The 12,660-nt window shown below is 34.2% G+C and overlaps 1 protein-coding gene across 1 annotated transcript in view; it reads left to right on the forward strand.

Moving 5' to 3' along the window:
• SMC3 (structural maintenance of chromosomes 3) overlaps nucleotides 1-12,660 on the forward strand; it is a 37,337-nt gene that overhangs the window by 18,639 nt on the left and 6,038 nt on the right. Inside the window, exons 12-20 of the mRNA XM_003994404.6 lie at nucleotides 553-674; nucleotides 1,689-1,902; nucleotides 4,819-4,922; nucleotides 5,230-5,329; nucleotides 5,753-5,913; nucleotides 6,236-6,377; nucleotides 7,719-7,869; nucleotides 10,200-10,352; nucleotides 11,949-12,100. Of these exons, the coding sequence (XP_003994453.1) occupies nucleotides 553-674; nucleotides 1,689-1,902; nucleotides 4,819-4,922; nucleotides 5,230-5,329; nucleotides 5,753-5,913; nucleotides 6,236-6,377; nucleotides 7,719-7,869; nucleotides 10,200-10,352; nucleotides 11,949-12,100 (1,299 nt within the window). The remainder of the gene's footprint in view (nucleotides 1-552; nucleotides 675-1,688; nucleotides 1,903-4,818; nucleotides 4,923-5,229; nucleotides 5,330-5,752; nucleotides 5,914-6,235; nucleotides 6,378-7,718; nucleotides 7,870-10,199; nucleotides 10,353-11,948; nucleotides 12,101-12,660) is intronic.

Genomic DNA, 12,660 nt, shown 5'->3' on the forward strand with positions numbered 1-12,660 from the left:
GTCTCTCTCTGTCTCAAAAATAAATAAACTTAAAAAAAAATAATAAAAAAAAAAAAAATTAGCTTTGTGGGAGGCCAGTCTGGCTCAGTTGGTGGAGCCTGCAACTCTTGATCTCAGGGTTGTGAGTTCTAGCCCCATGTTGGGTATGGAGATTACTTAATAAAATCTTTAAATAAATAGGCAAATAAATATTAGTTTTGTGTTGAAGGATCAGTTTTCTCATGATTTCTTTTCACGAGAAAATATTTTATGCTAGACTTAAGCACAAAATCTTTAAAAATTTAAGATTGCATTTTTACTGGGGTGCCTAGGTGGCTCAGTTGGTTAAGCATCTGACTTGGGCTCAGGTCATGATCTCGCGGTTTGTGAGTTCGCGCCCATGTTGGGCTCTGTGCTGACAGCTCAGAGCCTGGAACCTGCTTTGGATTCTGTGTCTCCCTCTCTCTCTGCCCCTCCTCCACTTGCTCGCTCGCTCTCTCTCTCTCTCAAAAATAAACCTTAACAATTTTTTTAATTAAAAAAAAGATTACATTTGTACTTCTTTATTTACAGAAACGCTTATTAAAAGAGAGGCAGAAGCTGCTTGAAAAAATAGAAGAAAAGCAGAAAGAACTGGCAGAAACAGAACCTAAATTCAACAGTGTGAAAGAAAAAGAAGAGCGAGGAATTGCTCGGTATGGGATTTCTTTCACCAACATTTCTAACTTTCTACATAGTTCCTCTATAAAACCTAAATAGTTATGAGTTAAGACAGTGAGGGCAAAAGTTAAATTCCATTTCAAAGTAATAGGCTGTATTAAAAAACTATTGTGGGCCAAGCGTTATTGTATACATATTGCATACATTTTTTTTCTATTCAGAAACTTTAGGAGATCGCTGTAGGTTTGACAAACTTGAGGCTCTGAGAAGTTAACTCACCTGAGACAACATAGTGAGATATTGTTGGCTTTTTAAAACATGAATGATGTTTGTTTTTGTTTTTGTTTTTCTACCCACTCAACATCTTACTCTATGTTTCATCCTATTTCCTTTTTTCACTGTTGTTTTAGTAGCTAGACATTTTCATATCTAGCTGTAGGTTGGACATGCCAGCTTTTGCTCATTTCATGGTTTAGGGCATTAGTATGTTTTTATGCCACCTATATTTTGTTGAATTATTTATTTCTTTTGCCCATTTTTTTCTGATCCCCACACCCCCCTGCCGTTTGGTAGGATTGTATGTAATGTAGACATTTGTATTCTACTTGTTTTAAATGTTTTCTTTGTCTTTCTCTTGCCTTTTAACCTTTTTTTTCCCTTGCCTCTTAACCTTGGATAGTGTCTTATTGTAAGGAGTTGGAAGTGTTTATATAGTTACATATAGTTGGAGCATTTTTTAAAATTCCTGAGATAGGCTATTAGAACTGTCTCTAGATTTAGTGACTAACTCAGACCTAGAGTAAATACATTGCCTGAAATCCTTAGGATATGGGCTATTTCACCTTTACCTGTGACTTTTCAAAATAAAATGTATATTATATAGTACTAGTTCGAGGAGCTCTATTAGATACCAGTTCCTTTTTATATTTTTTTTAGAGAATTTAAAAAAATGGTTATTGTCTCTATGTATTCTTGACATATCGATTGCAGTTAAACTTGCTTATTTCCTATTTTTCTTTTTAATCATTCTTTTCTTCTGTCTTGTATAGATTGGCCCAAGCTACCCAGGAAAGAACAGATCTTTATGCAAAGCAAGGTCGAGGAAGCCAGTTTACATCAAAAGAAGAAAGGGATAAATGGATTAAAAAGGAACTCAAGTCGTTAGATCAGGCTATTAATGACAAGAAAAGACAGATTGCTGCTATCCATAAGGATCTGGAAGACACTGAGGCAAATAAAGAGAAAAACCTGGAGCAATACAATGTAAGAACTTTTATAGCTGCTTTGTGACAATCTTTCAGAAGACCTAAACGTGTACAGTTTCATCTAGTTAAGTTTTATTTTCAAACAGTTTACATTGCTATTAAAATATACAAGACACAGGTACTTACTTAGAAAAGACCAGCACAGGGGCGCCTGGGTGGCTCAGTTGGTTGAGCATCTGACTTTGGCTCAGGGCATAATCTCTCAGCTCCTGAGTTCAAGCCCCACATGCAGCTCTGTGCTGACAGCTCAGAGCCTGGAATCTGCCCCGATAGTGTGTCCCTGTCTCTCTGCCCTCACCCTCTCGCATTCTGTCTCTATCTCAAAAATAAACATTAAAAAAAAAAAAGACCAGCACTTTTTAACATTTATACATATAACAATATTTATACATATAAATTAATATTTATATGGTAATTTTCCTTTTCAAGGAAGTTTTTTTTTCCATATCCGTGAGTATTCATGTAGATTGAGTGTATTTTAAAATATATTTTTATGAATTGGTAGAATGTACCTGAACTACCCTTAATTTTAACATGGTAAGTCTAAAATGCAACTTCAGAATAACTTATTTAAATTTTTTTTCCATTTTTATATTCTTTCACAGTTCTCTTTCAATTTAAAAATTACTACAGAATATATTTTTTGTTAAAGCAATGGTGATTTTACAACATTTTCTAAATGAATTAAACGTTATTTACATATTTACTTAGTATTTCCTTAAAAATTGAAGTAGAAGATAAAACCATTTCTAGAGTAAAAAAGATCTGACATTCAAAATGAGAAAGGGGGAAAATGCTTAGGTAAGTGTTATGTGTGGCTATATATAGATAACTTGAGGGTGATAGAAGTGATGAGAAGGGAGTGTTTAGGACGAGTAAGTGTAGGGTGCGGTAGGTATATATGTACATACACAGAAGAACCCTCGTACCCATGAGATCTGCACCCAATTGGTTTTTGATTTTTCAGAAAAGCCATAAATGCATAAAATTTTAATACATATGTATATTTATATTTTATGAGTAATACATATATTTATGCACATGTAAACATACGTATATTTATATATATCTTAAGTATTTTGTTTAAACAGGCAAATGTATGCTCATGTACTAATCTTTTTTTTTTTCCAATCTTTCTTTTTTTAAGACTACTTTCTTAGAGCATTTTTGGGTTCACAGCAAAACTGAGAGGAAGGTACAGAGATTTACCATGTACCTTCTGCCCCACACATGAGTAGCTTCTCCCATTATCAACACGCCCCACCAGAGTACGTACCAGTCTTTTGATGTAGAGTCCACAATGTTTGAGTATGAGTTAGTGATTGGAGTTGCCAGGGACTTTTTTGTTATGAGCCACACATGTAAATACAGTTCTCCTTAAAGTTGGATGAGAACAGAATTCAGGGTTAAGTCTAGGATCATACATTACGTTTAGATGTCATGTTTCTGTTCTCTTTTTTAATGTGGATCAGTTCCCTAGTCTTATTTCTGCTATATTTCTGCTATGTATTCTATATTACACGTTAATACATGCACTTATGTGTTATATAGTTATTTACCCTGGTCTTTCAGAGTTAATTTCCCCATTTAATTCAGTTTTTAGGGAGTCATCTTTAAGTATATCCAAAACTGAATCAGGCTTTTAAAGAAACATCTCTTTCCTTTGTCTTCATATTCTCAGTTTAATATTTAATGTAATCACAGCATAAACAATAAAATGAAAACATAGTGGGAGCAAACACAACTGGTTCTGTAATCATAAATTACTGGTAGTGGGGCCCCTGGAGGCTCAATAGGTTGAGCGTCCGACTCTTGATTTCAGCTCATGATCTCTGGATTCATGGATTTGTGAGATTGAGCCCCACTTCGGGCTCTGTGCTGAGAGTGCAGAGCCTGCCTGGGATTCTCTCTCTTCCTCTCTGTCTCTGCCCCTCCCCTGCTTACATGCACATTATCTCAAAATAAATAAACAAACTTCAAATAACTGGTAGAAAAGTGATCAGGGGTAATAGAAAATATCTCCTAGGCTCAAAATTCCAGTGTCAGGATACTTTATGGAGGGAATGGAAAGCACAAGTTGATCCCAGTAGTTAGTTATTTGGAAATTGATTAGTATAGGTTTTAGCTGTGATAGCTACATGTCCTTTCTTGGAATGAAGAAAACATATTATTCTTGAGTTCATGGAAACAACCTCAACAAATGCCTTTTTGAAACAGCCTGGTGATGAGCGAAGATTTTTCAGTTTTTATTCATTCTTTCTCAAGCTTGAACTTCATTATTTTCCAGTATTTCAGCCACTCCTTCCACTGATGAAGTCTGACCTTTATACTGGATAGAGATAATATTATAGTGCTGATTGCATTATGTAGAATAACTTTTTGCTTCTTAGTATAATCCTAACTCTTGTGTTCTATTGTATATGTGTAGAGGGAGTGGTGTGAAAAGTATTGACTGCGGTATTTTGAGAATTTGTGAATGTATTTTTTCTTCTGAAATTCTGTGGTGTATACTATGCAAGTAGAAAGGTTTAGATCATTAGTGAGCAAGTTAATTTTATTTTAGCAGTATTTTATAGAGTAATTCATTCTGTGGTTTATGTTTTCTCTTGATGTGCACTTGTCTAAACACATTTTTTAAAAAATAGAGTTGGATTTTTTAACAACTTCATTAAGGTACAGTTGGCATACAATAAATTGCATGTGTTTAAAATGTACCACTTGATAAGTTTTGATATGTGTTTACATCTATGAAATCATCACGACAATTAAGATAACAAGCCTGTTCATCACCCCAAAATGTCTCCCATTCCTCTCTCTTGTGTTATCCCTTAGCAACAATAACTGATCTTGCTGTCGCTGTGGATTAGTTTGCATGAAATTGGTTTTTAAATTTGAATTATTTTTATTTCCACAGAAACTGGATCAGGATCTTAATGAAGTCAAAGCTCGAGTAGAAGAACTGGACAGAAAATACTATGAAGTAAAAAATAAGAAAGATGAATTACAAAGTGAAAGAAAGTTAGTATAGACTAAAATATGCCTTAACTTTTTTGAGTAATGCAAGTTACTGGGTGTTAAATGGTCGTTAAGTCATAAATGAACTAGCAGCCCTTGGCTGGTTCAGTCGGTGGAGCATGTGACTCAGTCTCGGGGTTGTGAGTTCAAGCCCCATGTTGGGTATAGAGATTACTTAAAATCTAAAAAAAAGTTATAAATGAACTATTCAAGTTTGATTTTTTTTCAGTATTTTATCCTCAATTATATACTGTTGGTGCCTATTCTTAATGCTTTTATAATTAAAGACAGTCTAATTTTTATTGATCAGTTATTTGTGGAGAGAGGAGAATGCAGAACAGCAAGCGCTTGCTGCTAAAAGAGAAGATCTTGAAAAGAAACAGCAACTTCTTAGAGCAGCAACAGGAAAGGTGGGCAGGTTCTTTTCATTACTTCACTTTACAATGAGCCAGTTATTACACAAGAATATTAGTTTTCAAGCTGTAAGTCATTGGTTCCAGGTAGTAAATAAGAGTGCAAATCACTTGTCCTATAAATTTGAAATGATGGGTCTTGTTTAAGCAGCCTTACTACCACCCATACTATTAATTCTAGCACTTTTGATGTTTAGATGAAGAGCCTATTTTTAATATTAGTATCATAGACTAGAACCCATAATATAAAAGTATTTCATGTAGTTGGCATTTTTCAAGGGGGTGAGGTATTGTTGGGGAGGGTGTTCAGTTTAATCTCTGGAATATTTTTTAACGTGTAGAGTAATGGGTTTATTTCTTACCAGAGGGGTGCCGTTGGCAGTATTATTTAAAAAATTTTAACCTCTGACAATTTAACAGGCTATTTTAAATGGAATAGACAGCATAAACAAAGTACTGGACCACTTTCGTAGGAAAGGAATAAACCAGCATGTTCAAAATGGCTATCACGGCATTGTGATGAATAACTTCGAATGTGAGCCTGCTTTCTACACATGCGTGGAAGTCACTGCGGGCAACAGGTGAGGTTTTTGTTTGGTATTTTGAATTTTTAAAGGAAAGAAGGAATAAGAATAAAAAGCTTTTTGGAGTTTTAGTACAATATACCTCCCATTGCCTTTTATCCTAGTTGCTTATTTAACTTTCTGGTTAAAGATGTAGGCGTTAAGTGTTCCTAATTGTAGTTCTCTCCCTACCCCCATTGGAATTTTCTAAGTAGTTTCCCTCCCACCCTACCCCAGTTCAAATTGGGTTGCATAGAAAAAAACTGAGTTGTTTGCTTAAATGTTTATAGCACTTTAAAGTCTAGCAATACAAATGTGTTTTGTTTTGTTTACCTGTAAGGTTATTTTATCACATTGTTGATTCGGATGAAGTCAGCACGAAGATTTTGATGGAGTTCAATAAAATGAATCTTCCTGGAGAGGTCACTTTTCTGCCTCTTAACAAGTTAGATGTCAGGGATACTGCCTATCCTGAGACCAATGTGAGTTGGTGTGTGTGAAGGTCTACCTTTCAATAAGTCATTTTTTCTCATGGTTAGTCCATGCTAGTGCACGGGCACAGTGCATTAGGATTCACTGATCTGTGAGATAAGCATGGTTTCTTCCCATATAGCATAGGGATGGGAAGGGAGACAGGTCACAGCCAAGACATGAAACAAATCATTGCAAATGTGTAAAATGTTAAAATACACAGGATACTTTAAAAAAAAGCACAGGATACTTTGAGAGAGTATCCCAGGTGACAAAATTAAGAAGAAACTCCTGAGGAACTATTGTTTGAAGTGAATATATTCTAAGTTTTCTGAATATGCTTTTTAAATGACTTATAAATAAAATAAAAATGTCTACCAAGATGATAGGACCTGAAAGCATAATGTTGCTTTTGTTACTTGCTAGTATACATTTATAAATGGATTAAAAATATTCCTCAGATAGAATTCTTAAAAAAAAAATGTAATTGCTTTGAGGTTATTTGGTTTCGGAATGTTGATGTATTCGCAACGGTTCTATCCTAAGGTTAAAGCTGAAAGTCTATGAGAATGATAACAACATAGGTGGAACAGTGAGAATCTTATAAGCTACTTAAAGGGTCCAGCTTTTTCTTCTTCTTTTTTCTTCTCTTAAAGGGTCCACACTACTAAGTGTCCACAGTGTTTTATTTCTTGTTTTCCATGGTAGCTATATTGGTGTTCTCTTTATAATTATTGATTTAAGCTTAACATATTTGTTGCATTGTTCTGTGTATAGGATATATTTCCTAATGTGAAAATTATAAGTCTTTTTCTAACAGTTTAGAAGAGTGTAAAAGAAAATTTTGTATGAAAAAATATTTTTCTGAATATCTAAGACATATATATAATGAAAACATTTTGAGGAAATACTATTAGTTTACATTTATTTGGCCTTTCTATGTGACAGATGCTGTCCTGTGTGTTTTACATATTATTAGTTTGGTCTTAACAACTTAAGAAGGTACTATTATCACAGTTTTGTAGGTGAAATAACTATTAAATGGAGAAGTTAAGCAGCTTGTCCAAAGTATACATCTAGTGAATGTCAGAACTAGGATTTGAACTTGTGCCACTGACTGTGGAACCACTAAATTCTTTGTCACTATGCCCTGATCTTGAAAATCTGTACATGAATGCAGTTTCCCAGATACTTCAGTAGAATGATTTTTCTAACTTCTTTAGAGTAAAAATAGTTTTGAAATAGGCATTTATGTTTCTTTGTATTTCATAAAGATGTAATTCATAATTCTGTTAGCATGTTTTAATTAACTGTGTTGTGATCTTTTTGCTGACCAAAATATTCATTTTTAGGATGCTATTCCTATGATAAGTAAACTGAGGTACAATCCCAGATTTGACAAAGCTTTCAAACACGTGTTTGGGAAAACACTTATTTGTCGTAGCATGGAAGTTTCAACCCAGCTAGCACGTGCTTTCACTATGGACTGCATTACCCTGGAAGGTTTGTAGTAGTAATTCTTGGCTTTGAACAAATAAATTCAGTTTTAGTTTTAAGTATTTCAAAATTCATGTGCCTTTGTCACTTTTAAATAGTTGGTTTAAGTCAGAGTCCAAACAGGTTCCACAATTTTATTTAGTTGATGTCTGTCTTAAGTATAATCATTTGGTCTATAGTAGGGGTTCTTAACCTTTTTTTGCACTGTGGACTTCTTTGGCTCTTGAGTAAAGTCTGTGAACCCTTTCTCAAAATGTTTTTAAGTGCATAAAATACTTTGGATCACTAAAGAAACTGTATTGGCATGGTAATCACAGTATTTTTTCAAATATGACATAGTAATTTATTCTTGAAGGTATTCAAAAACAAGATTTAGCAGTGAGTGAATATAATATAATTTTGAAGTACTGATACATGTAAACAATATTTTGAGATTTCCAGCAAGTATAATCTTATAGCTGTTATATAGAAAATAGCTGTTATTTCTCCTGGTAACAAAGTTACAAGTACTGATACTAGCACTATAGTTCTTGTTACAGAGGGAATTGGTAAATTTCATTTTGAAGTTAGTATAAAAATAAAGAAGTAAATTTTTTTTCCTACCAAGTCATGGATTTCCTGAATTTTATCCATGAAGTCTAGGGTCTAAGTTACGAACCTCTGGTGTATAAGTTTACCTGCCTTCATTTTTTAATTTTTTTCCTTCTCTTTATAATTTATATGTTAATGAAGGAAAGTAACCCCCGCCCCCCGCTTTATCTCTATAGACAGTTTTTTTCGTTTTGAACTACCTCTGAGAATAAGTTTTAAAATAAATACAGTTATGATACTTTATTTCTAAAGTTAAATATGTGTATCTTCTAAGAGTAAGGATATTCTCCTTAATGACTACAGGTATCGTAACTGTTACACCTAAGAAATTTAACATTAACCCAATAATATCATCTAAAAAGTATCTACAGTAAAATTTTCCCCAGTTGTCCCAAAATATTTTTCTGTCCAGGATCTAATCAAGGATGCATGGAATGTCTTCTGTTTGGATTCTTTCAATATAGGACAGCTCCTCCTGTTCTCTCATACCCTCAGGAAATTGACTTTTTCATAGAATCTTCCATTTTCTGGATTTGTCTTACTGCTTCCTCATCATTAGATTCAATTTAAACATTCAAGGTGTATACTTCTTGCATCACACAATGTCCCACTGTTAATCATGCTAAGTTTGACCAGTAGCAATCTCTGAGTTATAAAGGTACCATTTCTTCTTCATAATTAGTAAGTGATATCTGGGACTATCCTTTAAGAAAACATGAATATCAGGTTCCTTGACAACTTTTTTTCCAATGGTTTAGCTTCCTTTGCTAGCCCTTGCCTGACTCAGTTAATACACCGGGGGATTCTTAAATTCCGTCAAGGTTTCTGTATTTACTAACTGTCACTCTTCTGTAAAGAAGAACCCCTTCCCTTTTTTTTTTATTTTTTAAGTAGCACTGTGATTCGTGACTTTTTTTTTTTTATTGTGTTACGGCATTGCCATTATTGTTTGATGTTCAAATTTTCCCAAATATGGCCAGTGGGAATTCCAAGCTCCCAAGTCCTGTGTCCTGTTGACATGTCCCCATTAGGTTTTTTTGTTTTTTTTTTTTTTAATTTTTTTTTTTCAACGTTTATTTATTTTTGGGACAGAGAGAGACAGAGCATGAACGGGGGAGGGGCAGAGAGAGAGGGAGACACAGAATCGGAAACAGGCTCCAGGCTCTGAGCCATCAGCCCAGAGCCCGACGCGGGGCTCGAACTCACGGACCGCGAGATCGTGACCTGGCTGAAGTCGGACGCTTAACCGACTGCACCACCCAGGCGCCCCCCCATTAGTTTTTATTAGCACTTCTTTCCTTTCTGGCAGATGTTCAGATTCATCTAAAAGGCACACTTTTTTTTTTTTTTTAATGTTTATTTTTGAGAGAGAGAGAAAAACAGAGCATGAGTGGGGGAAGGGCAGAGAGAGAAGGAGACACAGAATTAGAAGCAGGCCCAAGGCTCTGAGCTGTCAGCCCAGAACTGGAGACAGGGACTACATCCTTGAACTGCCTATAGATAATAACCTGAGCTGAAGTCAGATGCTTGACCAACTGAGCCACCCAGGTGCCCCTAGAAGGCACATTTTTTAAACAAAGATTTTAACAGTTGGAAAGGAAAAGTTTTTCAGGCTGACTTAAATCCCTTCTAATTTTCATTAAATAAACAAAGCTTTAGAATAGTTGTTTGATTATAAATCAGTTTATCATTGAATAAAGAAGTTGTTATACAGAATATCTACCTTTCTTATGCTTTGTTTGTAGGTGACCAAGTTAGTCATCGGGGTGCTCTCACTGGAGGTTATTACGACACAAGGAAATCTAGACTTGAATTGCAGAAAGATGTTAGAAAAGCAGAAGAAGAACTAGGTGAGCTTGAAGCAAAGCTCAATGAAAACCTTCGCAGAAATATTGAAAATATCTTTTTGTCCTGTGTTGCTATGGAGAACTGTGTTTGGGTTAGAATATATAATCTTTTGCATGTTAGGTATGTTTTCTTACATACATACAGTGAGAAAAAGATTCTTCATATTTGACTTTTCTTTAAGCATAGAAGCTTGCTTGTCAAAACTTATTAACTCCTGAAGACGGGGAAAAAACTATTTTAACATTGATTCTTTGATTAGCTATTAAATAGGTAATAGCAGTGAGTCTGTTTATGAGAGCAAAGAACCTGAGGTACACTAAAATTTAAGGGGACAGAGGAAACTGAAGAAGATCAATCAGAATTGTAGAAGGAAAACCAGGTTATTGCTTCAAGGAAGAAGGGTTTGGGGCATCAGTAATACCATTATACTGCAAAGAAGTTAAATATAGGGGTTGAAAATGTGCATTCGATTTTACTACTTCAGAGTCATTTGATACAGATTTAGTATTAGTGGAGGAAATGGCTGTCACAGTCCAAGTCTTAGTAAACAGTATTCTCCGTTCTTTTAAATAAAGCTGGTGTTCCATAACGAGTGGGTAGTTTAGCCCACAGCAGGAACATTGTACTTGTGCATTTTCTTAAGATAACCATGCTACTTTGGTGTAAGGCAAAAGTGCTCAATATGTACTTCACATTATGTCACACAATTTAAAAAATATAGGTACTTGATGGGTGTCTGGCTTGCTCAGTCAGTAAAGCATCCAACTCTTCATCTCTGGGTCATGAGTTCAAGACCCACATTGAGTGCAGAGATTACTTAAAAATATATATATAGGTATTCCAGCATCAAGAACAATCATTTTTACTGAGTGAGTGAATCATTGGGATATTCTTCAATGAGACTGGCAGTTTTTTTAAGTGATTTTATAGCTTCTGTGTCATCAGTGCAAGCAGCAACACAGAGAAAAAGGTAAATAAACATGTTAGTCTGGACTCTGCAAGGGTCTGTAGAGCATCTTTAGAACTGCCCAAATTTGGTAAGATGTTGGCACAAAGAAAACATGGGGAAACACTAAGAAAGGAGGATATTGACAGCATACATCCACTACCTTCTGTATTTAATAATCCAGTGAGGTGGTATTATTTGTCTACATTGGGCAAGGCCTCCTTTTCATACATAACTACCTTATGTGGTGATTTAAACATAATAGATGACACAGTAAATATTTTTTGAATGAAAGATGTAAAAGATAATATTTAGATTCTCCTCGGATTTCCCAAGAATTTATATATTTATTGTATATATGTAACATATATAATATATATGAAATATATATAAAATACATATATGTAATATATAAAATTTATAAACATTAAGTAAAATTATATATAAATTTGTATATACTTATATATATATTTTATATGTAACTTTAAGGAAAATCTAAGTTACTTTGAGGGAGAAATGGTGGGGTGAAATGTTTTAAGCTTCTTTATGATTAAACACGTTTGGTGTAGTATTTAATTCAGCATTGTTATGGTCCATAAATCTGAGGAAATAACTTTTATTTGGAGGTAAAGAAAAGGAAGGGGATACACAGTGTTTTTAAGAGATGTTTTTAGAGCGCATTTTCCTTAGCCTTGTATATGGATTAATAATGAAATTGATCAGTTGATGAACCAAATGCAGCAGATAGAGACCCAGCAAAGGAAATTTAAAGCATCTCGAGATAGCATATTATCAGAAATGAAGATGCTCAAAGAGAAGAGGCAGCAGTCAGAGAAAACCTTTATGCCAAAGGTTCGTAAGTATGTCCCATTCACTACAGATTTAATTATTTAGAATTGGGGTGGACCACGTGTTATATTGGTTGTCCTGTCAGTAATCATTTTTGTCTATTAAGCACTGCTTATGAAGTTGAATATGTGGTTGCATTTTATCCAGATTATATTAAAACAGGGTAGAAACTAAACTATTACTGTTGAATTACAAGTGATAATATGTATGTCTCAGAAACTTGTAGCAGTTTTGACAAAAACTGCTCAGATGATCAATAGTACTAAACAGTTTTTAAAAAAATTTTTCCAACTATACCACCCTAACACATTCTAGCAGTCTTTTCTTTTTTTTCTTATTAATATTCAAGAAGATTTTTATACAATTTGGTCATGGAATATGATTTATTCCACATACCCTGATAGTATTGTATCATAAATATTTTTCTTACTGCTATTTAGTTCTATTCAAATTTAATGGATACCTAATAGTTACTTGAGTTGATATGATTTAGTTCACTTTAACATCAAATATAGATTGTTCTCAGTTTTTCACTATTGTAAGTAATACAGACTGATACCTTT

This window comes from Felis catus, chromosome D2 (genome assembly GCF_018350175.1).
Source record: "Felis catus isolate Fca126 chromosome D2, F.catus_Fca126_mat1.0, whole genome shotgun sequence".
In the NCBI taxonomy this organism is placed as follows: Eukaryota; Metazoa; Chordata; class Mammalia; order Carnivora; family Felidae; genus Felis; species Felis catus.